At 36.6% G+C, this 26,151-nt stretch overlaps 3 protein-coding genes and 1 long non-coding RNA gene across 4 annotated transcripts; 1 reads left to right on the plus strand and 3 right to left on the minus strand.

Annotated features, from left to right (window-relative positions):
• The first annotated feature begins 10,602 nt into the window (after positions 1-10,602).
• LOC149390464 (ATP binding microtubule motor family protein) lies at positions 10,603-14,467 on the plus strand. Its single transcript, XM_089618552.1, has 16 exons — positions 10,603-10,716; positions 10,809-10,955; positions 11,040-11,142; positions 11,464-11,507; positions 11,597-11,626; positions 11,713-11,835; positions 11,923-11,948; positions 12,074-12,155; positions 12,393-12,434; positions 12,512-12,545; positions 12,661-12,736; positions 12,840-13,059; positions 13,139-13,230; positions 13,342-13,456; positions 13,539-13,718; positions 13,854-14,467. Exons 2-16 carry the CDS (start codon positions 10,842-10,844, stop codon positions 13,977-13,979), a joined length of 1,407 nt encoding a protein of 468 aa, XP_089474678.1. The 5' UTR covers positions 10,603-10,716; positions 10,809-10,841; the 3' UTR covers positions 13,980-14,467.
• A 1,002-nt stretch (positions 14,468-15,469) lies between these two features.
• On the minus strand, positions 15,470-21,695 carry LOC149390465 (uncharacterized). Its single transcript, XR_016300172.1, has 3 exons — positions 21,673-21,695; positions 20,867-20,958; positions 15,470-15,504 (listed from the first exon to the last, which is right to left on the minus strand). It is a non-coding gene; the product is annotated as an uncharacterized LOC149390465 (long non-coding RNA).
• LOC149390466 (uncharacterized) lies at positions 18,864-19,894 on the minus strand. Its single transcript, XM_089620174.1, has 2 exons — positions 19,153-19,894; positions 18,864-19,045 (listed from the first exon to the last, which is right to left on the minus strand). The coding sequence occupies exons 1-2, from the start codon at positions 19,877-19,879 to the stop codon at positions 18,999-19,001; spliced, it is 774 nt and encodes a 257-aa protein (XP_089476300.1). The 5' UTR covers positions 19,880-19,894; the 3' UTR covers positions 18,864-18,998.
• A 690-nt stretch (positions 21,696-22,385) lies between the features above and the next one.
• Positions 22,386-24,781, minus strand: LOC149390467 (Tetratricopeptide repeat (TPR)-like superfamily protein). The gene is made up of 2 exons (XM_089620173.1): positions 24,348-24,781; positions 22,386-23,963 (listed from the first exon to the last, which is right to left on the minus strand). Exons 1-2 carry the CDS (start codon positions 24,702-24,704, stop codon positions 22,785-22,787), a joined length of 1,536 nt encoding a protein of 511 aa, XP_089476299.1. The 5' UTR covers positions 24,705-24,781; the 3' UTR covers positions 22,386-22,784.
• Positions 24,782-26,151: the final 1,370 nt, after the last annotated feature.

Raw genomic sequence — 26,151 nt, forward strand, 5'->3', positions numbered from 1 at the left:
AACACTTGGACTCAAAAGTTCACAAACCTTTTCCAAGTTTAGCTTAATGCCAACTGACTCCACTAAAGAGCTGACACTGAAAATCTCTCGGTTCAAATGAATTTATTTTCTACTCAAGAATTCGACTTAATTACGATGAGCGGATCCACTGAATATTATCTATGTTTACCATTCATGAATGTCATCAGCTAGTCGGGATTTACCAAATTACCATTTTACCCTTCTAGCTGTTATTTCCTCAACTCCTTTGTCGCTTGTGAATAAGTTAGAAACAATGTATTGACGAGGAGCTAACAAGTCACATTGTTTCATCCAAAAGAGTCAGGACTCAATTTGGACACTGGCCAGTTCATTTATTCACACTCCAAGGAACAAAGCATGAGGTGACATACATTGCATTTCAGCAATCTTGTACATGAATTCCATATCTATGAGAACTTCACAAAGTTACTCATGACAGACTCACAACTTAGTACTTCACCAATAGGCCTTGTTCGGAATCACATAGTGAGTCCGAACTTTGACTTTCTCAAATGAGAATACTAAGGTGTGAAATGGCATGTCTCATTTCAGGATTAAGGTAAGCATGATGCAATTCATACATAGTGACTTCGAGACATAAGAGGTTAAATGGTTTGTTCTTATATTGTCTCTAGAAGTGCACTGGTCAATTCAGTACCTTCGGAAGATACCTAGAAGAACTATAGAGTCTCCAACTCTCAATGCCTCATAACCAGACATCATAGATTCTTCTAACAATCATACTGAGGTCAATAGTCCTTTGACCCTTAGATTGCGAATATATCGTTTTAAGCAAACTACGAAGAGTTTGTTCATGCAAATCTACATTTGTCTCTTCGTAAGTTGTTAGGTTTGTTTATGGACTAAAAGACTAAGGTTTTATCATAAAGCTTCAAACAAAGAAAAAGAATGAATGAACGTTTCAACTTTATTAATGAATGAATAGGCAATTACAAGCAAGAGTCTTCGTAAGACTATATGACATCAAATGTACATAAATAGACACTACTACTCTTCTTGTGGGCACCATTGACAACAATATTGTCACCAAGGCTTTGGATGCTAACCGGTTTGAAAATCTCAGATCCTCTCTTGGTTTATGCGTTATTGATAAATAGCAATTACTGTTTATCGGAGGAATTTTTGGTCTTAACTTCTGTGCTAATCCTTCGTCGATTGTTGTTGTGAATTTTCTCTCATGGGCCCATGTATCTGGTCAATTATTGTCTCTCTGGGCCTAAGAACGATCAAGGCCCACCTTAAGTCACGACACCGTTTTACTCCCTGCCATGCTCTCATTCATGCAGACGGTTACATTCTCGAGAAAGAAGGGGAAGTTACTTCTTGTTTGAACTTTGAAATTTCCCGTTTTTCTTCGGTGTTCTTAAGATTTGTTTCTCATATTTGCTCGCTTACCCTCCTTGACAGTTACCTGTGTGGCAGTTTCCTTAAAATTCTTCTCAAAATGGTTGGCACAAGAAGTGGGATCAGTACCACCACCCCCTCTGAAAAGGTGAAAGCCACAATGAAGAAGAAAAATGTCACGACAAGAAAGCCTGGCGCTGAAAGCAACATGCACGGAGTTAGGGTTCGAGGTCTTCGACCCAGTGTTCGCGCCGATGGTCAGGCCGGAGGTGCGATCGCTGGGTCATCGGCTCCTCCTGAGAATCCATCTCTCTCAGCCGCCAGAAGCGCAATCCTCAAGAAAGCTGCTCTTTCCATCACTGACATCACAGGAGAAGTAAGTTCCAGCAGTTCGTCTGAGGAAGAAAGAAGAGACGACGTCGCTCCAGAAGAAGAAACCCTCACCGGGGGTTCCCCCATCGAAAGCCCTCACAAAGTTGTGCTAGGTAATCCTGTTGCCTCTGTCTCTCCTATTGTCAATCCTAGGGATAGGGATTCGCTGCCCCATTCTCAAGAGCCTACTCCTGAAGATGCCATTGGAGGCATGTTGGGCTTGAGTAAAGAAGTTGCGAAAGATGTGCCTACATCTTCTCAGGGGCAAGAAAGAACGACTGACCCTGTCCAGGATGTTGGAGAGGATATCCTTTCTTCTCTGAAAGAGAAAGTTTAGGAAGATGACGACATGTGCCTTGCCACTCTTCTGTCTGAGAAGAGAAAGAAGAAAAGAAAGCTGGTGGAAGCAGCTGTTCCCACTACCATCCCTGCTAAAAAGAAGATGAAGAAACACGTGGAGATGGGCTTGAACAAGAAGAAGCTGAAGGGAAAGTCTGTTGAAGAGACAATCCCAGACGTCCTGAAGGATTTGGAAGAGGAAGAGGATGTTGGCCGTCCTGAGGCCGTGCCTCCCATCTCCAGGAAATCTGTCGGAGGCCAAAAGCTTCCCAAGGATGTCCCCGCCGCTCCTCTGGATAATGTCTCCTTCCATGAGGAAGATCGTGTCAGAAAATGGAGGTATGTCTATCACAGAACTATTTTTCCAGAAAAGGAACTGTCTAAAGAGGCACTAAAGATTGATGTGATCATGGAACTTCTGTCCGATGCTCAACTTGGGAAAACTGTCTCTGGGGTCGGGCCTTATTATCCTAGACTGGTGAAAGAGTGCATTGTGAATTTGTCCTCTGAGATTGACCAGCCTCATCACCCTGAGTTTGGGAAGGTCTTTGTTCGTGGACATTGCTTTGATATTTCGCCCACTGCCATCAACGAGTTTCTGGGAAGAGGAAAAATTGTCACTACTGATCGGCTTCCATCCTTGGATGAGGTTGCCAAAGAGCTCACTAACGATGAGAAGAAGACTTGGCCCACCAAGGGTTCTCTGCCTTCCTCAGATCTCTCGGCGAAGTATTCTGTTCTGTACAGAATTGGGATTGCGAATTGGGCCCCTTCCTCTCACGGCTCAAGTATCAACTCCGACCTGGCATGTCTCATTTATCAGATTGGTACTCGGGCGTCCTTCGACTTTGGGGAGTTTGTTTTCAGCCACCTGGCAAAGCATGCTAAGTCCTATGCAGAGAAGCTTCCTATTGGCTTCCCTTCTCTCCTGTCAGGCATGTTGGTAGCTCAGAAGAGGGATCTGCTCAGGGCTGGCGACGTTGCAGGTAAACCTCCCAGTGAACTCTCTTTCAGTCCTAAGTTGTTTGAAGGGAAACATGCCAGGGATCTTGTCATGCCATCTGTCGCAACATCTGTCTCGCTTGGTGGTACCATCAAAGTGGCTCCCCTGTCAGAAAGTGTCAAGAGCGATATTCTCAAGGGTTTGATGGAAGAAGTTGCTGCACTTAAGGAAGTCATTGCTATCTCCTCTCGAAGAAAGACTGCATGTGAGCGTCTTATCTCCGTAATGACTCTCCCCTCTACCACGGATGGTGCTTCCACTTCTCAACCAAGTCCCTCTGCGTGTCCTGATGAACAAGAGACAGAAGATGGTGTCAGTAGCGATTCTCAGGGTTCCCATGCCAACAATGTCTCTGATCCCTCTGGTTGATGTCTTTTTGTTCTGGTCTGTAACATCTAAACATCCTTTTAGACATCGTTTTGGTCTCTCGCTACTTTTTATGTGTGCTTCAAACTGATGTTTTTTTTTTCTTCTGGATGGTTTGTAAGACACCTCCCTCTGTGTTGGTCGATCCTTGCCTGGTATCTTTTTGAGGCAATCAGGGGGAGAGGTGTCATGAGGTCATTTATTTTGACTCTCTCTCTCTGATCATGACGCTTGTATGAGAACTGGTCCTGGAAGTGTTTGCCTAAAAAATAGCCAAAGGGGGAGATTGTTGATACGTTGTTTTGTTGGCTTTATTTTTTAGTGCAAGATGTATGGAAAGATGTCGGTTGTTATGTTTTCACTTCTGGTTTGACATCTTTCCTCCTGTATGAAGACTCTTTTTCAGGCAAGTTTCCAGTTTTGCTCAGATTGCTTCGCTGGTGTCTTATTGCTGAGTTATTGCCTTGCTGCTGTCTTCATTACAAGATATCTGCCTCGCTGGTGACTTCATTGCAAGATTTCTCTCGATGCTATCTTCATTGCACGATATTCACCTTGATGGAGTCTTTACTTTGTGATATTCGCTTGAGGCCGGGTAAGGAAACCCGAGATACCTTCCAGGTTTGTACAGCTGCTATAAAAGTCATGCGCTCCCCCTTAGCAGCCTTGACACTTTTGATCAAACACTCAGAGCTCTTAGACGTGCAAGACCGGCGGACTGGGAGGCTGTGTCTTTTGGTTATAAGTGGTGTATTCTCTCAAACACTATTCCACAAAGATTGAGTGTCTGTGAGAGTTGGGTTTTGTGTTCTCGTGATTGAAGGTTCACGTACTGCTGAAGACTAAAAGGTCATCCGAGCCAGGAGGTTGCTCGAAGGGTGGAATTGAGACGGAGCTCAAATTCAGGGGGAGTCCCTGTCTAGGTTGTGACGACCCGACTTATCGGACCGTCATACTAAGCTTTATACTTTCTCTTAGAAAAAAAAATGGGTAATTTTTTTTTTAAAACATCGTTTCATAAATTTATAAAGTTTGGACTTTAAAATAGAACAATATTTGAAAATAACCAACATTTGAAATCTTACAAAAATATTTGATGAATATAAGAGAAATACTTAATTCGGAATTCCAAACCAAAGTAAATGGTTGGAATATTCAACGAAAATAAAACCATAAAAATTCAACTTCAGTTTTGCAAAAATAATTAAACTTGGAAAGTATCTTAAGCATAAAAATCTCAAACCGAGTGTTTAGAAAATTTCGTAGCGGAAGTCTTTTAAATAAGTGAGCGGAACCACAACCCAACCCCTTAGCCATCGAACGCCGCTGATCCACCCTCCTCACTTATTCATTTGTTGCTTACCTACAATACGGACGAATACACATAATATGAGCTAACGCTCAGCGAGAATAACTATGACTCACAAAAAGAGATGAGTAATGCAATGCATGACCGATTAATTAGTGTTTTAGTTCTAACGGTGTCATGGTCTTTCGTATCATAAATCTTATCATATTTTATTCGGGGTGCCCCTAGAGTAGTAGTACCAATTTCAGTGTACACTTTGGAAACGAATTACGGGGCTGCGACCTCCCATAGTTCGCACCATCTAATAAACATATCATATGAGAAAACTCCCTTTATGAGCCCGTAGGTCGGCTCGAGAGAATTCTCTTAATACCTCTGTAGCTCGAGGCGGTACGACTCTCTTACTTATCTTATCACTTGATTATTTGCATTACATACAAAGATGACATATGACATAAACATAAATAAAACATGCTAATAAATAGAACATGTTATATCAAAGTTGTACTAAACTCATACATAAACTCATTATAAGAAGACATAACATAACAATCACAATTTACTCAAAATCACATACACGCATATAAGAAATATCACACAATCAATCGTATAACACATATTAACCAAATCAGATCACACACTCATCGTAATTAATTTTAAGCTAATCCGTATTGTAGTGAGATTATTCTCACCTTGTTTCGGGAACGTGCGACTTTAAACTATCGAACGATCGGAAAACGTATTTGGCTCGGGACCTAAACGAAAAAAAAGAATAAATAAAGCTTATCACTAACTATCTCTGGTACTCTTAAAAAAACATACAAGGCTGCTGGAAAAAGAATTCCAGAAATGAAAATTGGACATGAAAAGACCAAAATACCCTTAATCCTAAAGTATCGGGGAAAAACGTTTTCTGGAAAAAAAATTCTGAAAAATTTACAGAAGCTAGAGAATAAATAACTGAACATTTTCATCTTCAGAGGTGTTACCAAAATCGGATCCCAATTAACATAACTAAATTAAAAGCATAAGACTTTTCAGTTTAGAAATAGTTCTGCTAATTAAAAACTCATAAAAATTTTATCATATATTATAAACATATAAAAGTATCTTGTATAAAAATTTCATTCAAAAATACATCTTCTAGGTATTTAAAAAAAAAAACAAGACCTTGCTGATTGAATCAATGTAAAACTATAAGCGCACCGATGGTAAATGTTTTTTATAAAATAAACCATTCAACTAAAAATCATAAAATTTTAAATACATACCGAAGACATCTATACTATTCAGGTATAAAAATATCAAATCACCATTCCTTTGTTAGCTATTTTATTTTGAATCAAAACTTTGCTGTTTGAAACAGAAAACAAAATTATGCGCGCTGATCATAATTGAATTTTAGAAACAAAACGGTTTGTCCAAAAATTATGAAATTTAATATACATATTATAAACATCTTTATTATTTCGGTATAAAAAAATCAGACTAAAATAATATGCGTAGCTAATAATGATTCATACGCTTTCTTACTGCCTAAAATATGACAAATACAACATGTTTAAGACTATATATATATATTTTTTCTTCATAAATATATCTTACCTAACAACAATATGAACACCATAAGAGAGATGAACAAAAAGAAAACATCGAAAATACCTTGAGGGTGATGAAAAGCTTAACTCTAATACTCCTTAGAGGTCCGCGAACAAAAGGTTCAACTATTATATTTTTTTGTGTAAAAATTTTCTTAAGGAATAAGAAATGGAGAGGAAAAAGAAAATGATTTAGAGAGCATAAGAGAAAAGGGAAGTGGGTAAAGAAAGGCTGAAAAGTAAGAATTGTTTTAGCTTCAACACTTCATTCCGTAACAGGCAAAAAGAGGAAAAAATGCACTTTAATTTCATTAATGGTGCATTATTGGGTTGTTAGATTTGTTTTCTTTGTTGAGTAAGAAAAAGATTGTGATTGACTCCAAATGTATAATAAAACAAAAAAAAAGCCTTGCACTAGACTACTACAGATTGAAAAATTCAAATTAAAGTTAATAGCTATATTTGGTACATTTACTTAATATATACATATATAATTATACTGTATAATTACAATAGCTATTTTTTCATAGCTACCTTATATATGTATGATAAATATATACATACGTGTTTGCCAGCTTCCTATCCTATCTATATATTTACTTCCTAAATCAACACATACCAATTTTAGTACTGACATAATAAAAGGATATAAGGCAGTATATTAGCTGAACATTTTGTCACCTATATATACATATATATATATATATATATATATACATACATACATATATATACCCACATACATAAATATATATACACATACATAACACAAGAAAAATAAATAAATACTAATTCAAAATTCTAATTCTTTGGTGGCGAGGTTTTGGGGTTTCACATAGGTGATCACTGGTAGTAATAGTCTCTAGGTTTTATTGATTTGTTGATTGTAATCAGATATAAACCTTGTGTGTACTATTGACTACAAGATAGTGAAAATCCTTTTCACTGGCAGCGTGCCCCCAGATGTAGGTGTGTTTCACCGAATTGGGTAACCATATCGTGTGTTTCTTGTTCTCTGCTCTGTTTTGTTGTTTATCCATATCTGTGTTCAAGCAAGTTGTCGGACACATTGTCAACACATTGTGTGCGACATCTTGTCTTTGCGACTAATCAGAATTTCACAAGGTAAAATCCAAATCTTACCCCTATGTGTACCGAGCTTCAAATAGGGGATGGAGAACAGTTTGAACATTACTTACAATACAGAAACACAATTAGCTCACTTCAATATCTTCAACCCCTACAATCAAACACTTGGCTGCTTGCTACTGACTTCTCAAATTTCTTGCTAGCGCACCACATCATGGTCTCCGCTTCACCATAACTCATAGATTGCTTCTTAGTGTCTTTGTAGATGCTGATTATGCGTCAAATCTAGATGACAAAAGATCAACTAGTGGCACATGTGTTTACCTCGCTCCCAATATCATCATCTCGTGGTCATCCAAAAAGAAATAAGTGGATACTCGCAGTTCTACCGAGTATGAATAGAGGGCTATATCCTTAGTCATTCCAAAGATCGTTTGGCTTCAATCATTCTTCACCAAGTTTGGGGTTCAAATTAAATAAGGACCTGGATCTGGAGTGATAACATGGGTGTCAGATCACTAGCCTCCAATACGATTTTTCGTGCCAGGTCGAAATATATAGAAAGATGCTCACTTCATACGTGAGAATGGCCTCAAAGACCGTAGAAGTCAGATATATGCCCACTGAGTAAGTAGCTAACAGCCTTACAAAGTCCCTGACTATTCCACTATTGTAATATTTTCTTGTTTAAAATCGCACTATTTTCCTTCAATTAAGTATTTATTATGATCCCATATGCTCTACCTAATAATGTTTTTAATTAGGCCATTAAGTGTTGTAACTTTTTTTATCAAGTAATTAGTTTGGGTTTCTTTATTTTGCTATTTTATTACAACTTAAAAAAAAATTAATAAATAACTATCGGAACAGAAAAAAAAATAAAAAATAGAAGCTCAAAATAGTTTCAAATCGGGATCAGAACCGACCAAAATCAACACAACGAACGACCTAAAATTTGGGGAAATGGCATGAATTAATTGTTGATGGTAGGCTTTTATGCATCTTTCATGTTTTGTGCCTAAAAATGTCCAACATTCCATAAAAAAAAATTCTATTGAATCGGAAACAAACTTGGAATGAGCATTGGTGCCTACCACTAAAAAAATGTAGTAATCGTATCTTTTTTTTTTTTTTTTTGCTAATTCTTATTTTTTTTAGTGACAATTAGGCCAGCAGCCCAATACCTCGTCCTCATTTTAAAAAGTAGTCAAAATTTAATTTATTAAAAAATAGTCCAGGTCACAGTACATTAAATTAACTGCAGACTTGGAGAGCTATTTTTTTTAATAAAATAAAGTTTGAGCTAAAATATTAAAATGAGCAAGACAACTAGTAAAATGGCTATTTACAACAATTTTTTTTTTGGGTAAACTAGCAACGTAGCCATTTTGAAACATAGTTTTTGGAATCTAGCCAACGTTTGGTAAATTTTGCAATCTAACCATTTACTGAAATTTACGGATATAAAATACCTAATTTACCCTTTTTCTTATACTTACTTGATCAAAACACTAGCGCACGTTTGACCGGTTTGATACAGCCAATTAATTTCAAATTTTTTCGCAATTTAATTGGATATTTAGCTAATTTAATAGGAGATTCGGTGATGTAATTAAAAGAGAAAATTTAATGCAATAAATGCACAAAAAAATTACCATAATTAACAGAAATTAACAAATCAGCGGAGATTAACAAAAATTTACAAATATTTACACTGTATTTGCTTACACGGCTATAATTTCAACAATTTAATTTCAGCTTTTTGAATTCATAATTGGAGATTCGGTGATGTAATTAAAAGGGAAATGAAATATTTATTTGATTGAATAAAGTCAAACAAGATAATGAATACACGTAATTATGATAAAATCCCGTTCAAAATTAGAAAATAAATTTGGAAAACAAAAATACCGTATTAAATGCGTATTAAAGGAAAGGAAATAAATCGGCTCTACTTGCACATATGTAAATTTACCATAATTAACAGAATTTAACAAATCAACAGAGATTAACGAAAATTTACGAACATTTACACTGTATTTGCTTACACGGCTATAATGTTCATTAAAGAAAAAAAAACGCTCAATAACCAACTTTGCCAAATATAGAATTTTTTTTTTAAAATTCGAAATATAAACCGAATATAACAAATTCGGCTACAAAACCAAGTTTCAAAACGTGGGCTAGTATTTTTGAAACCAAATCAAGGCTAATATAGTAAATACCATCTTACATAAATATGACACGTCATCAAATTTGGCTAGATTCGAAAATTAAACGAAACGTTAGCTAGATTACAATTGTAACTTTTGTTGTGGCTTAGATCAACTAATTTTTCTTTTTTTATTATTTCAATTAACAACAAGTTACATATCGGCCAATTTAAATTTGTTTTTTTTTTTTACATAAATAGGCCCCTAGTTTCTTACAGGGTGTGTGAAAAATATTTAAAAAAAAAAAAAAAAAAAAAACTCGAACTCTAAGATACAGTAATGTTTTGTTCCTAAAAATGTTCAACATTCCAATTTTTTTTTTTTTTTTTACATTGAATTGGAAACAAACTTGAAATGAGCATTGGTACCAACTGCTAAAAAAATGAAGTAATCGTATCTATTTTTCTGATATTTTTTTTTACATTGAATTGGAAACAAACTTGAAATGAGCATTGGTACCAACTGCTAAAAAAATAGAGTAATCGTATCTATTTTTCTGATTTTTATTTTATTTTTGCTAATTCTTATTTTTTTAGTGATAATTAAGCCGGCAACCCAATAATTCATTCTCTTTTTAAAAAGTAATCAAAGTTTAATTTATTAAAAAATAGTCTAGGGCACAGTACATTAAATTAACTGCCGAACTATTTTTTTAATAAAATTATATTTGGGCTAAAATCTTATAATGAGTTAAATAGCTAGTGAAATGGCTAATTTAGGCCCACTTAAATTTGTTTTTACATAAGTAGGCCCCTAATTTCTTACAGGGCGAAAATAAAAACAAAAAACTCTAACTCTTAGATAAAAATTTAAAAAAAAAAAAAAAAAAGAAAAAAAAAAAGAAATAGTAATTCATCAAATGTTATATTTTTCCACTGTATAGCGAAGAAAGTTGTATCTTTCTAAAAAAAATCAAAGAACAGGAAGTATAAATTCGAATCGTTAGTTTTCTATTCATTCTTTTTCTTTTCCCGCGCAATTTCCAAGCTCTCTCTCTTTCACTCATCTTTGGTTCGCAAGAAAAATTGGATAGGAATACATGTTCGTCTCGTAATTATGTCCAATCAATTTATGTATACGATAAACGTGAATTGATTTTTTTTCCCCTATTAGTTTCCTCGTAACTTTCTCAGTTTACTTCTGTGAAGCATCAAATCCAGCAGAAAATGTCGCACATCACGGTTTGCGCTCGATTTAGGCCTTTGAGCTCCAGAGAAATAAGCGATCACTGTGATAAAGTCTGTATTCAATGTGTCGACTCAGAAACTTTCAATTTCAAGGTTTCTTTTCAGTATTACGATGCTAGGTTTGCTTAATTTTGAATTTGGAATTTTGGTAATTTGAAGTGATTGGAATAATTGCAGGATGAAAAAGAGGAAAGCCTCGGTTTCAGCTTCGACAAGGTTTTCTATGATAACTCCGAGCAAGTTGATGTCTATGATTGTGTTGCTCTTCCGATCATCCAAGGTATGACTCCGACTCATCAACTATACATAAAGGTGGAATTAATAGAAGATTGCTTACTGAGATTTACTTGCACGATTTAATTGTTAGTTTAATTGAATTTTACGATCGTCATTACCTTGTCACCAATCGCGTAGATTGGCTTTGTCGCATTTCCGTGCGTCATTTTTCTTCTCAGCTCGGGAAATATTATTTTTCTTGTCATTCCACCTGAGAGGCAAAAACCGTGGGAAATGTTCTTTTTAAAGTAGTCTAGTTCCAACTCTTCATTATTGGAACAATAGTTAGAGTTTGTTCACTATTCTGGATGACTTTTTATGGCAGATGCTTTTTACGGAATTAATGGGACTATTATTGCATATGGACAGGTAAAACATGAGTTCCTATTTCTTGTGTGTTTTGCACCGCTCCTGATATTATACTAATTTATCTTATTGACAATCTTCGTATGTGACAGACTGGGGCTGGGAAAACATACAGCATGGAGGTATTGTGTGACTGCTGCCACGAAACTAACATGGATATTCGCATCTATGTAATGGTGCTCATGGCTGATTCGAATCGTTTGAGTAGGGTCCGAGCATACTGGAATGTGAAGAAAAGAAGAAAGGTTTGCTTCCCAGAGTAGTTGATGGCATCTTCGAATGCTTGAAATCCTCTCAGGAAACTCTCAAGTACTCCATCAAATTGTCAATGGTATTGATAATTCTACGCTGGTTTTGATCTTCTAGCATCTCTGGTTAGCAATCATGATTTTTTTTTTTCTCGTTTGTTTTTGTTCAGGTGGAAATTTATATGGAGAGGGTTAGGTATGCATTGTGAATATTAACACAGTTACTATATTCAAACTTCACAACTGTCCAACCTCGAGTTTTACAAAATCTGCAAAAGGATTAGTTACGACATGATGAGTATTGTGTTTCTCTTCATTCAGGGACCTATTCGATTTGGAAAAGGACAATATACAGATCAAGGAGAATAAAGATCAAGGGATTTTCTTACAAGGAGTGACCGAAGTATGGTTTTTCATTTAAACTCATGACAACAATTTCTAGTTAGAATGCTTGGGTGTGATGATTTTAGGAATTTTATATGTGGAACGATCATGCCAAGGAATTTGCAAATACATGCACCTTCTACTGGGAACACCATAACAGATATCATGATACAATACTAATTATGATGACTAAAGGAGTTCTTCAAACCTATGAACTCTATGACGAAGTAGAGCGTGTTACATTCCTTTTTTCCAGATTTCAATCTTGGACAGTGCACATGCGTTGGAAAACCTAGCGGTAAGAATTGATTGTTTCAAAATTGTGACTTATTTCATAGTTATTATGATTGTCTAAAAATGTGATTGGGCATGCAGAGAGGGATAGCTTACAGAGCTGTTGGAGAGACTCGTATCCGACACCATTTATGATTCCGAAGACAACACAATACCAGATCTGATATCTTGCTGGGAGACAAATTATATTCTTCCAAAAAAAAATTGTTCATGGTCCTTATCGCCCACAGAAATGAACCTAACAAGCAGCAGAAGTCATTGCATTTACATATTCTCGGTACAGCAAGAATCGAACCAAGATAACAAGTACTGTTTCTTTCCATGTCTTGCAGTTTTATGGTATGAATTGTCATTATCATTATAACTAGACAGAAGCTGGGAAGTTAGTTACCGTTGAGTTGGCGGACAGGATGAAAACTGGGAAGCTAATTCTTGTGGACTTGGCTGGGTCTGAGAAAGCAGAAAAGACTGGAGCTGAGGGGAAAGTCCTTGAAGAAGCCAAGACAATTAACAAATCTCTCTCAGCCCTTGGGAATGTGATAAATGCTCTAACATGTGGTTCTGCAGGAAAAGCAAACCACATTCCATACCGCGATTCCAAGCTCACTCGAATTCTCAAAGATTCCCTAGTTAGTCCTCTTTGTTTTATCGTCATCATTTTCTCACCGGTAGTTACTGACAAGGCTTGTTCAATGTTCACTATTACAGGGTGGAAATTCTCGAACTGCCTTACTATGTTGCTGCTCCCCGAGCTTTTCAAATGCGTTGGAGACTCTGTCCACTCTTCGATTTGGTGCAAGGTATGTTAGTCTACACCTCTACCAAACTCTGGTTTATGCAATACGTAGTATTTGAGGAATGTAAGTTTTTGCTAGCTATTTGAGTTTTGCTACACAATGTCACTTGAGTAGGGCAAGTCATGTGAGGACGTCACCGCGTGTCAAGTGTGTGGAGGATAAACCCGCTAAAAGACATGTAGATCCTTCTCCGTACAATGAGGAACTGCATGAGAAGATTTTGAGAAAGGTTAAAATTGGAGGTGCATTGAATATTAATTTTTTGCGAAATCTTTCTGTCATGGGTTATAATCGCAGCATCATAATTGTAGTTGCGGGAGCATTTAAACGAAGAAGATGTGAATCTACTTGAGGAGTTGTTCGTGCTTAATGGGATTATATTTGGCCCTGATTCACTCGAAGAGGCTGAATCAGCTTATGAGGATGTTGTCAAACAGGCAATCCCAGCTCCGCAACAAGCAAATCCAGTGCTTGTTCTTAAAATCGAAGAGGTGAGAAGAGAAAACGTGAGCATCGACTGGTAGTGATCAAATGCTTAAAACATCTTTATGCAATGGAGCTGAGATGTTGGTTAAGAATTAGCTCCTAAATGATGTGTACTAAACATTAGCTCGATGCTTTTTCAGCTCAGGGAAGAGAATAAAGCTCTCAGAGACGCAATAGAAGCCAACAAAATATGCCCTGATTTTCCGTTTTGGTTTTTCTGCTGCTTCTGTTCTCTGCTTGTCCTGGTTCAACTCGCTATCATTTGATAAGGTGCTTAACTGTAGAACACATTGGAACTGTGTAAAAGGCAAAGGAGTACCATACTCTGTGTCCTTGTTAATACAAGCAAACTTGTAGAATTCCTAGTGTTTCTGTAATCTGGTTTAACAGCTCGTGTGCAGGATCAACTAAAAAATACGTTTCAAGTAAAGGGAATAGAGAGAAGAAGATGAACGAGAGTATCGACTGAAGTGATTGAAACTCATCACTTTACTTTGACTTTCATTCACGTATATATATTACATTTACAGTTGATCTCAAGTTTATGTTGCTGCAGCTTATGTAGCGCTAGAATAATACTACGAATGACAGATTTAAAAAAAAAAAAAAAATCTTAAGCTTCAATAATGATGACAGTTTCCAAACTTTTTAGGATCGAACTCACGCCTTCATACGAGAGAGACCGAATATGAAGGAGGCACTTACTTCCACCCAAGCTAGGTTCTTGGGGATACTAACAACACATTGTATAGTTATTAAAGGGTGATAAATTACACTTTTTAAATGGTCGACCAATGCTAATCAGAAACGTTTTTTAGATAATGATTTCTGATTCCAACTGTTCAGAGCTTATTTAATCGATTTTACTGAATGATTAATTAAGGTCGTTGAAATTTCGGTCAATCGAAATTAACTTGAAAATCATAAAGCGTTTTTTTTTTTTTTAGTGTATTTAAGGGGGAAAAAAGAACAGATAGAAAAAGCTAAAACGGTAAAACAAAAGTTGTGGAAATAACTTTTTTCTTTTTAACTTAATCACTTAAATATCTTTTTTTTCTTCTTCAAATTCTTCTTTTCTTACAGTATTTTATTTGTTTACAGTCTTAATTGAATATTTTTAGGAGTTTATGTTAGAAATCATGAAAACGTAAAGTGTTTTATAAGCATAACAGAAAGAACACAAAACATATCCAGAATCCATAAATTCAAAATAAAATAGCAAACCATTAAATGTAAAAGAACTTACAGTTTTGGAGAGACGACATCTTGAGCGGAAGCGTAAATATTGATCTTCAATCGATTTTCCTTAGACAAAATGATGGAGACCTTGGCGTTTTCCTTACATTTTAATTATGGCTTAGTGGGTAGTTATATTTTCGGAATAAATGGAAGTGATAACTACCCCAACATGAGGAAAGGTCTATTTATAATAATTCTAAGGTAACCGTTGGGACCAATATATTTAAAAAATGGCAGTTATAATTTTTCCATAAAAAATTACTTGTGCCTTCTCATTATTAGTCATATCCTTTCATTAGTGTTAACATAGGCCACATAATAAATAATAAAAAAATAACATTCTCCCACTTGGCCGTAATGTTATATCATAATCAAGGAATGAAAAATAAAAAAAATAAAAAAATTAGCTAATACAATTTTCATCAACATAAACCTGTTCAGTTAGATATACCAAACCAAACTAATGTAATCAAAATAACAATATCATTATTTGATCCCCATCAATCATAGCACTGGTATTCTATCCAACGATGGTTGTAATATTCATTGGTCCTACAAAATAATTTGCTTAGTTTAATAAGTAAATGATGCGCATCGAAATAACAAGCAAATTCATAAATTTAGAGTCAATACTGGACATCTATGTATATCATAATATATATATATATATATATATATATATATATATATATATATATATATATACACATACCTTTTTTTACAACAATAAAATTATAATACATCAACCAAACCCATGCCGGCAACATGCTCTTTGTAAAGAGTGGGTGGTAGCGCCTTAGTCAGAGAATCAGCTAACATTGCTCTTGTATTTATATGTTGTATTGCAACAGTACCATCTTTGACTTTGTCTCTAACAACTAGATATTTAATGTCGATCCACTTGGATGCACCACTTGATTTGTTGTTCTTAGAGAAGAAAACCGCAGCCTCGTTATCACAAAATAAGGTTAATGGCCTTGAAATAGTGTCTATGATTTGAAGTCCTGGAATAAAGTTCTTCAACCAAACCGCTTGACCAGTAGCATGATAACATGCTACAAATTCTGCTTGCATAATGGAAGATGCTGTTATCGACTGCTTAGCACTCTTCCATGAAATAGGTCCCCCTGCAAGCATAAATATGTAACCTGATGTGGATTTCTTACTGTCGATACATCCAGAAAAATCTGAATCAGAATAACCAATAACTTCAAGGTTATTTGACCTTTTGTAAGTAAGCATATAATCTTTTGTCCCTTGCAAATAGCGTAAGACTTTCTTGGCAGCTTTCCAATGTTCCATCCCTGGATTAGTTTGATATCGGCCAAGCATGCCAACTGCAAATGCAATATCAGGTCGTGTACAAACTTGTGCATACATTAGACTCCCTACTACCGAAGCATAAGGAATTTGTTGCATTTGAGCACGTTCTAATTCATTTTTAGGACATTGAAATTTACTAAATTTGTCACCCTTTACAATAGGAGCGACACTAGGGGAGCATTTATGCATGTTGTATCTTTTAAGCATTTTTTCAATATATGCTCTTTGGGATAAACCCAAGATCCCACGAGACCGATCACGGAAAATTTCAATGCCTATAACATAAGAGGCTTCACCGAGATCTTTCATTTCAAATTTAGTTGAAAGAAAACGTTTTGTCTCATACAACATGTCCAAATCATTGCATGCTAATAAAATATCATCTACGTACAAAACTAGGAATATAAATTTACTCCTACTTATCTTGAGGTATATGCATTGATCTATAGTGTTTTCTTTAAATCCAAATTCGGTTATGACCTCATCAAATTTGAGATACCATTGTCGTGAAGCTTGCTTCAACCCATATATTGAACGTTTTAACCGACAAGCCATATGTTCCTTGCCTTTTACCACAAACCCTTCGGGTTGTTTCATAAAAATTTCTTCATGCAAGTTACCATTAAGAAATGCTGTTTTCACGTCCATTTGGTGTAGCTCCAAATCATAATGAGCCACAAGAGCTAAAATAATTCTTAATGAATCTTTCTTTGAGACCGGAGAGAATGTATTATCAAAATGTACACCTTCTTGTTGTGTAAACCCTTTAGCGACTAATCTTGCTTTAAATCTGTCTATGTTACCTTTAGAATCAGTTTTTGTTTTATAAACCCATTTACATCCTACGGGTTTAACACCGATAGGTAACTCAGCAAGATCCCAAACTTCATTATCATGCATAGATTTTATTTCGTCATTCATGGCTTCTAACCATTGAGATGATTTATCGCTCATAATCGCTTGTTTAAAAGAGTTAGGATCTTCTCCATGACCTATATCGCATCCCTCCTCGGTGAGATAAACGATATAATCGTTAGGTATGGCTGATCTTCTCTCTCTTTGCGATCTAGGTAAGGGTTCTTCTTGCAGAATAGGAGCTTCATCAACATTCGGGATATCCGGAATATTGGCTTCACCATTATTTTCTGGTTCATGAGGTACGTAATTTGTCAATTCTCGAATTATCGAAATTGGAACATAAATCCGATTTTCTTCGAGGTCCACAACTCTTTTTACATTACTCCCACTGACATTGCCATTTTCAAAAAATACAGCATGTCTTGTCTCGACAATTCTTGTGGTATGAGATGGGCAATAACATCTAAAACCTTTGGATCTCTCTGGATAACCAATGAAATAACAACTAACAGTTCTGGAATCAAGTTTCTTTAGTTGAAGATTATAGACTTTTGCTTCTGCTTGACAACCCCACACACGCAAAAATATCCTAATTGCGCTTTTCTTCCAGTCCATAGTTCGGAAGGTGTTTTTGGAACAGATTTACTAGGGACCCGATTTAGAATATGTGTGGCTGTTTTTAAAGCTTCAGTCCATAAAAAATCCGGTAATGTGGTATTGCATATCATACTCCGTACCATGTCCATTAGTGTACGGTTACGTCTTTCAGCGACTCCATTTTGCCGAGGATCCCCGGGCATAGAGTACTGATGAACAATACCATGTTCTTGTAGAAATAAAGCAAACGGGCCTGGACTCTGACCGAGGTCGGTGTGTCTACCATAATACTCCCCGCCTCTATCTGATCGCACTACTTTAATTTTTAAGTTATGCTGATTTTCAACTTCAACTTTAAAAATTTTGAATTTATCGAGTGCTTCAGATTTTTCATTTATAAGATATACATAACCATAACGAGAATAATCGTCAATGAAAGTGATAAACGATTTATGCCCATTAATACCCGTAGTAGGAAACGGTCCACATATATCAGTATGAATAATTTCTAATAGTCCCCCACTTCGAGTGGCTCCTTTCTTGTTTCCCTTAGTAAATTTTCCTTTGACACATTCTACACAGTTATTAAAATCAGAAAAATCTAATGTCGGGACCATTTCATTATTTATGAGACGTTGCATTCTATCTCTAGAAATATGACCCAATCGGCGATGCCATAGAATAGAAGAATTTCCAGCATAACAATTTCTCTTTACCCCTCGTTTAGGATTAACACCAGTAACATTCATTGAAAATAGAGAATCACAACAGGAAGAATTCAAACACAATTTATATAGATTGTTACATAATAATCCAGAACCAATAAACTTAGAGTTTTGATATAGTTTCAACTCATTGTTTCCAAACTGAAATACAAAACCACACGCATCAAGTCTAGAAACAAAAATTAGATTCCTTAGAGCATCTTTAATGGTTTCTTGCTTAACAATTGTAGGGATTTGCTTGTAAATATCAAAAATATTTAGCTAGTTGCTTAACCATTGTTTTGCATATTGGCTATTGATTTAGCTAAGCAAATCTAAGCAAATTAGTTAATTTAAGCTAGTTGTTTAACTATTTAGCTCTAGAAAAATCTATGTGGCAAAAATACTATTTAGCTAAGCAATACATTTAGCTAAACCATTAAAGATGCTCTAATTACACTAGGAATATAAACTACATCACACAAATCAAGAATAAAGCCACTCTTCAAAACTAAGCGAAGAGATTCAACAGCCTCGACTTCCGCCTCTAATCCATTAGCAACTTTAAGTTTCCTTTCTCCCTTTTGAAGCATCCTCACGGAATGGAATCCCTGCAATGAGTTCGTAATATGCACAGAAGCACCAGTGTCAACCCACCATGTGTTTAAAGGAACATCAACCAAAAAGGTTTCACAAATCATAAAACTTGAATCATTACCCTTTTTAGCGAGCCAATCTTTAAATTTCACGCAATCCTTCCTCATGTGTCCACGCTTCTTACAATGGTGACACTTTGGAGCATGTACGGGCTTTGTACCAGATATGCCAGCCTTGTTGATATCAACAGTCGTGTCCGCTTTATTTTTACCTTTACCTTTATCCTTATTTTTCCTCCATTTTGGACTTTGAATGGCAATATGTGCAAAGTCAGGATTCTCAGTTTTAATCCTTTCTTCTTCTTCAACACACATGGCAATTAACTCACTCATTTTCCACTTTTCTTTCTGCGTATTATAGTTGATCTTAAAAGGACCAAACTGTGCAGGAAGAGAAGTCATAATAAAATGCACTAAAAAACCTTCAGAAATTGCCATGTCCATGCCATTTAACTTTGCAGCCATATCATTCATCATCATGATATGTTCACGTACACCGCCTGTCCCGTTATACTTGGAAGTGAGCATCTTCATTATGAGAGCACTTGCATTAGCCTTGGAAGTACTTTTAAACTGTTCTTCAACTGATGATAAATATTGCTTAGCCGTGAAGGCATTATTTTCATCATCCTTCTCCGGAATGCCTCCTCTTATAGCAATTGTAATAGTACTTTTCATAATCATGAGAGACATACGGTTTGATCGTTCCCATTTATCAAAAACATTTTTTTCTTCAGCAGTACTAGTAGCTATAATAGTAGGTTTGTCCATTCGTAATGCCTGGTCCATTTCCAGAACACCAAGACAAATCTCAATTTGCTCTTTCTAGGTGGAAAAGTTAGTTCCATTTAATGGTACTATTCCAGAGATTTGAGAGTGAATATTATTCAATGCTGCATTAGAATCAGAATAAAAGAAATGCTTACTATTATCAACTATAAATCCACATAAAATATATAACATTAAATCAACTGTATATATCTAGGGACTGCAAAAAAATGAACTGAGATAAATAAAAAAAAACGCCAAACAAATACTCCAGTTCTAATATATAACAGTTGTTCCAAAAGAATTCAATTCATATCACCGTTGGGCAGAAAACAATTGAATCAATGAAAGCATCAAAACATTTAATAAATTGTACTGACAATTAAAGTTGGTAAAATTGACAACAAATAATTTATTAAACGAAAAGTTAAAACCTTTTAAGTGCCGATTACATTTAAAACTACATGACAGTTACAAATTTAAAGTTGATAAAAATAGTAACTGTTAACATAACCGTCACCTTCAAAAAAAATTTCCAGGGTTTACTTAATTAACATAAGTATATATTCAATAACTTCCGTTGGGTTAGTTATTATATATACACTTTAAAAAAAACTTATAAACATATATAGTCCAAAAAGAACTAAATAGCAATATATCGAAAATTGTTTTACAGGCTATGCACTTCAACTATAATTTTTTCAGAAAATGAGCAACCAGTTTTGACAACAGACCATCGACAATAACAGGTTCACAAGATCGGTCAAAAGGTTACAGATTTTTCAAAAAAAAAAAAAAAAAAAAAAAGAATCCATATATATCAGTGAGAAAAGAAAAAAAAGTTTAAGTAAAGCATCTTATTTGAATTTACGATGGCTCTGATACCATAATGTTAGAAATCATGAAAACGTAAAGTGTTTTATAAGCATAACAGAAAGAACACAAAACATATCCAGAATCAATAAATTCAAAATAAAATAGCAAACCATTAAATGTAAAAGAACTTACAGTTTTGGAGAGACGACATCTTGAGCGGAAGCGTAAATATTGATCTTCAATCGATTTTCCTTAGACAAAATGATGGAGACCTTGGCGTTTTCCTTACATTTTAATTATGGCTTAGTGGGTAGTTATATTTTCGGAATAAATGGAAGTGATAACTACCCCAACATGAGGAAAGGTCTATTTATAATAATTCTAAGGTAACCGTTGGGACCAATATATTTAAAAAATGGCAGTTATAATTTTTCCATCAAAAATTACTTGTGTCTTCTCATTATTAGTCTTATCCTTTCATTAGTGTTATTTAATGAAAATAACATAAGCCACATAATAAATAAAAAAAATAACAGTTTATTTTTATGGTCTACAGTTTCAACTGTTTCATTTAAAATATGGGCAAATTTGTATGAAAATTAAAATAACGAAGTATTTTTGGAAAGTTTGAAACGTTACGTTTTTTAGAGAATTAACATCCAAGTGCCAAACAAGTCTTTGAAAAATTAACTGTGATTCGAGAAGCGTGGCATTTTCAATAGAGTTCGTAGCAAAAGTAAAATCTGTTTGGCAACGCCTAAATTAGTTACTATTAACAGCATTATATATGCCAATGAGAAAGTCCACATTACTATTGTAGTTCTACAGATAAACAGTCGTTAATCCGTTTACGCCAATCATCAAAATCCATATAGTATTTATAACTTAGGCAAATGGGACACCATATGTGGTCATTAAAGTATGTTCCAAAGCGAGACGAGAAAACATAAAACTACAAAGTAGGGTCAAAAGTCAAAACATGAAATTGAAAATCTTACATTGTTGGATTTGGAAGCCCAGCAAGAACTTTGCCGAAGCCTAAGTGAAAAGCCCACTAGAAATCTTCAAGTGGATGTCATCCAACTGCAAAGGTGCTATGTCGTTTGAGTGAAACGGCATCGTAGCGCTTGCTTGGATCGAAACCATTTATTGCTCCCTGATCCAATGGTCCAGTTATCTCTCCAGCTGAATGTACTACCTAAGAAGCCCTAGACCTGGTTCTGAGTGTCATTACGCATTGTTGTATTGTTCGCTAGGTTTTCTATGTTCTTCTTCATCTCTCTAAGTGGTTTGTTCTCAAGCGATTATCTTGATCGTGTTTCCTTGTGAGAAACTGGTAAAAATAATTGCCTGTTTGAGAGTGTGAGCAATTGTATTGATGAGATTGAGAGATTGGCGAGACGGAGGAGGGTGTATTCGAAAAAAAAAAAAAAAAAAAAAAAAAAAAAAAAAAAAAAAAAAAGAGGAACATTGTACAAACCGAGTTTCTCCCACGAAACTCAACGTGCACGTAGATCTTTCTGATCGAAGCACAGGAAAAATCTGATTGTGTTCTTTTCTCCTGTTTATGCTTGCAAGTTTGAATCTGGTAGCAATTAGACTCATCTTTTGTTTAAGAACGATCTCAATAGTTAGGGCAAAAGTTTCAACATACATCAAAAGAAAAAAAAGACATAATTCAATAACTGATCTAAGCTAACACTGACACCAATTTTCTCCAGGATGTGTGACTATTAAGCTCACAAAACTAACACGGACAGTGATCTCTTCAGTAACAAGTAAACATAGTACCTGAAGACTTTCTTCACGTACATCTTTTCAAGTCATGAAGTTCTAAGGCAAGGCAAAAACAAAAACATCAAACCTCGGATGGTAGGAGGGCTTACATAAAAGACTTGTTCCAAAAGACAGACATACAAATTGCTGAATTGTGACTATCAAGCAAAACTCTACTCTAGGATAAAGATACTCTTCAAATCTGCTCAAACCCGCAGGCAAGGGAGATAAAGGCTCGTACGAGTGAAATGTTATCCCATGCGCAAAGGGGTTTATTAAGCGAAAACTATACTCACAAACAGGACAGGAAAGAAGATCTTTCTGTTTCTTCGAGTTAGTACAGAGCCAAAGTAGACTCTTCATCCACAGCTTCTTGAGTTAATCCCGTTTCTGAGGGGTCTGATTCGTCTTTCAAATGCCCAGCCTCCTTCAACAATTCTGCCAGAACCTCCTTGCTTTCGAGATCTGCTTCTTCGTTGCAGAGATCGAAGAAAGCGGACACGTTATAAGGCTTCGGTCTCCAGTAGTTGGATCCCTCGGCCGCAAAAGCTTTTTTCCAATAACCCAATGCCTCCGAAACTTTCCTCTCTGCAGTGAGTCCCGCGGCAAGTGCCTCCCAAGTTCCCGAGTTAGGCTTTCCTCCGACTTCGGCGATGTGGTCCACAAAGCTCAAGGCTTTCTCAAGATTCCCGTTTGCCACGTAACAGCCCACGAACAAGTTTCCGATTCTAGGATCGTACGAGGCTTTGCCCTGCAACCATTCCTCGTAAATCTTTTCAGCTTCTTCAATATCACCAAGTCTCAGCAAAGAAGAGAACATTGCATGGTAACCCATGTTTGGAATAATGTGAAAAGCTGTTTTGTAAGCATTCCAAATACGATAAACCTCGTCTTTCTTGCTGATACCGCCATAAAGACTTAAGAGGAAGTGATAGGGCGCACGGTCCCGACCAGTGATTCTACTCTCGACCTTCCTCAGGCATTCCTCGGCCTTCTCAAACAAACCCATCTTGATGTACATCGTGGCCATCGTACTGAACGTTGTCCAATTAGGATTAACAGTTTTATCTGCTCTCATCTTCTCATACACTTCTTCCATCCCCTCTGCCGTGCCTTGAGCTCCGCGACAGGACAACCAGATATTATACGAATACACGTCTAAATTGATGTTTTTTTTCTCGATCATCTCCGAAGTTAATGCTTCAACTTTGTCGTACTCGTTGAGGTTCCTATAGAGAGTCATCATCACATTTAAAGGCAGAGAGTGTGTGGCATAACCCTTGGCTATAATTCGATCAAATAAAGATTCCGCTTTTTCTTTCTTTTTTGCCCGAACATAGGAGTTGAGCATAGAACCGTATACCCTCTTGTCCCTTAAAGTTTCTGAGAGGCCGAGGAAAAACTTCTCAGCGTCGGCGATCCCATGCACTTTGCCTATTAAATCTAGCTGAATCGCAGCATCGCTCGAGGACAGTCTAAACCTCTCTTCTCTGTTGCCCATCCACTCATACACCTGCAAAATAGGAATGCTTGAAGTGTGAGATATATTAACTTATGTTCTCTCAATCGCACCATGTACTAATCTAAGAATTACAATAAAAACACGTATTTTAACAGAAACAAAAGCATTGAGACTAAGATAAATAAACAAACATAAGCAGTATTGAACTTGAAAGATCCTGAAGAGATATCACTTCATTTAAGCTCTCTAGGGTTCGACTACAAAATGTGACGTCCTAAACTCAGACTCTAAATTCTAGTAGCTAGCCGAGTAATACTGGGATCTTAATATCCACACACAAAATATTAATCTGCCTGATAGGATTAGAGGAATTCCACATGCTCCACAAAAAAAAAAAAAAAAAAAAAAAAAAAAGGCTTTAATGGGGCGGTGAACCTGAAGAGCAAGGGGATATCTGCTGAACTTTCTGAGCTCTTTGACAACCCTACAGAGCTCCCATTTGGTGAGGGGTTTGTATTCTCTCTCCCACTGCTCGAGAACACTCCCACAGCTTAGTTTGGGGTCTTCATTCAGCGATATTCTTCTGAATATCGCGCTCCATTTCATCGGCGGACGGCGCTCGAAGTCCACCGTGCCGTAGCTGTGCACTTGCGACACCGAACATCTCACCCCCGCCACGACCACCCTCTTCCTCTCGCTCAAACTCTGCGCCTTCGACTGGACCGGACGAGAATACGACAGCGCTGACGAGAGCGACGCGTTCGGGTTCATCAGAGAACTCTGCAACATCATTTTTATTTTCCTTCACTTCCTTTGGAAAATGAAGAAAAGAAGCACATATCCGAACGAGAAGGTCTTTCTATAGGTCGATTGTGTGACAGCTTGCAATTTGCATCTTTATCCTTCATGTAATTTGATACACGACACCATGTCTAGACTCTAGAGAAGATGACCAGGCCCAATACTCAGCAGCCGAGTCCGAGACGAACATGGGCTGAGGCCATCGAAAGCCCAAACACCCAAATTGGACGTCAGTGGTATCGATGTCTTTATTATAACCAAAAGGATAAATGATACAAATGCCCTTGAATGTTTACGCAACACGCCCTTGACTAATGACCGCTTACAACCAAGGTCTGTCTTTCCGGGGGTTCCGGACGGGTTTCAGCGAACCGAAGGGGACCGGGATGGAACGTGCAAAAACCAAGGATCGAAATACCGTTACCGTTACCGTTCCGAGCTTTCGAATTTACTGGTAACCCCCGGTACCGTAAATGAATACCGGGGGAAGCAGGAAAAAAAAGGAAACCGGTACCGTTGAACTTACCGTTACCGTAGAGGAATACCGTCAAATACCGTATTTACCGATGGGAATTCAGAAAAGAAATATACAAAAAAAACATACAAAGTACGTAGGATAAAATTCATAAAATTAAAAATAGTGTAGAATGTTTCAACACAATACCAAATTACAAATACAACAAAAAGTAAGTTTAATAACCAAAATGATAAAGTTCAACACAATCCACCAAATACTATTGTTCAACAAATTCAACATAGGAGGGATACAAATGACTACTCAAAGCGACCGTATGCAGTGGTCATACAGTAATCATACCAAGTCATATAATGAGCACATGCACGAAAGTACCTATCCAAGTGATAGTCGTACTCATACTGAGATGAAGCAACAGACATGGAGTGGAGGGGATAACCTGGAACTGGTCGCACCATTTCGGGAGCGTAACTTGATGCATAGGAGTCCTGGTTGTAACTGGAAGATCCGTCATCATAAGATGACTCTGTGCCTTGAGGACCAATTGATACCGATCTGAAGTTGTAGGACAAGTCATCAACGTCATTGCTAGACGTAAATGACATGGCATCATTCATACCTCCGCCCTGACCTCCGCGCCCGTATCCTGAATAAAAAAAGGCAGGGTGATGAAGACGATCGAAATCTTCTTGCGATGGTGCGTATCCAAGTTGAGCACCGCTGACATCACCAAATGAAGTGCCTCCAACAGTAAAGGAACCTCCAGCCCGATATGAACCTCCACCACCTCCCCCTGATCCACCGTCACCTTCACCTCCATCTGCTCCGCTTGATCTACGGCTTGAATCTCTGTCATCTGAATCCGAACTGTCTCCGGATCTGCGTTGAGGTTGGACGTCCTCGTTCAGCACTCGCTCCGGATCAACTCCAATCTCTCGAGCCGCTTCAGCTACTGCCGGATCC

This window comes from Urtica dioica, chromosome 7 (genome assembly GCF_054948205.1).
Source record: "Urtica dioica subsp. dioica isolate 48M chromosome 7, U.dioica_male_clone48M_v1_H2, whole genome shotgun sequence".
Taxonomy (NCBI): domain Eukaryota; kingdom Viridiplantae; phylum Streptophyta; class Magnoliopsida; order Rosales; family Urticaceae; genus Urtica; species Urtica dioica.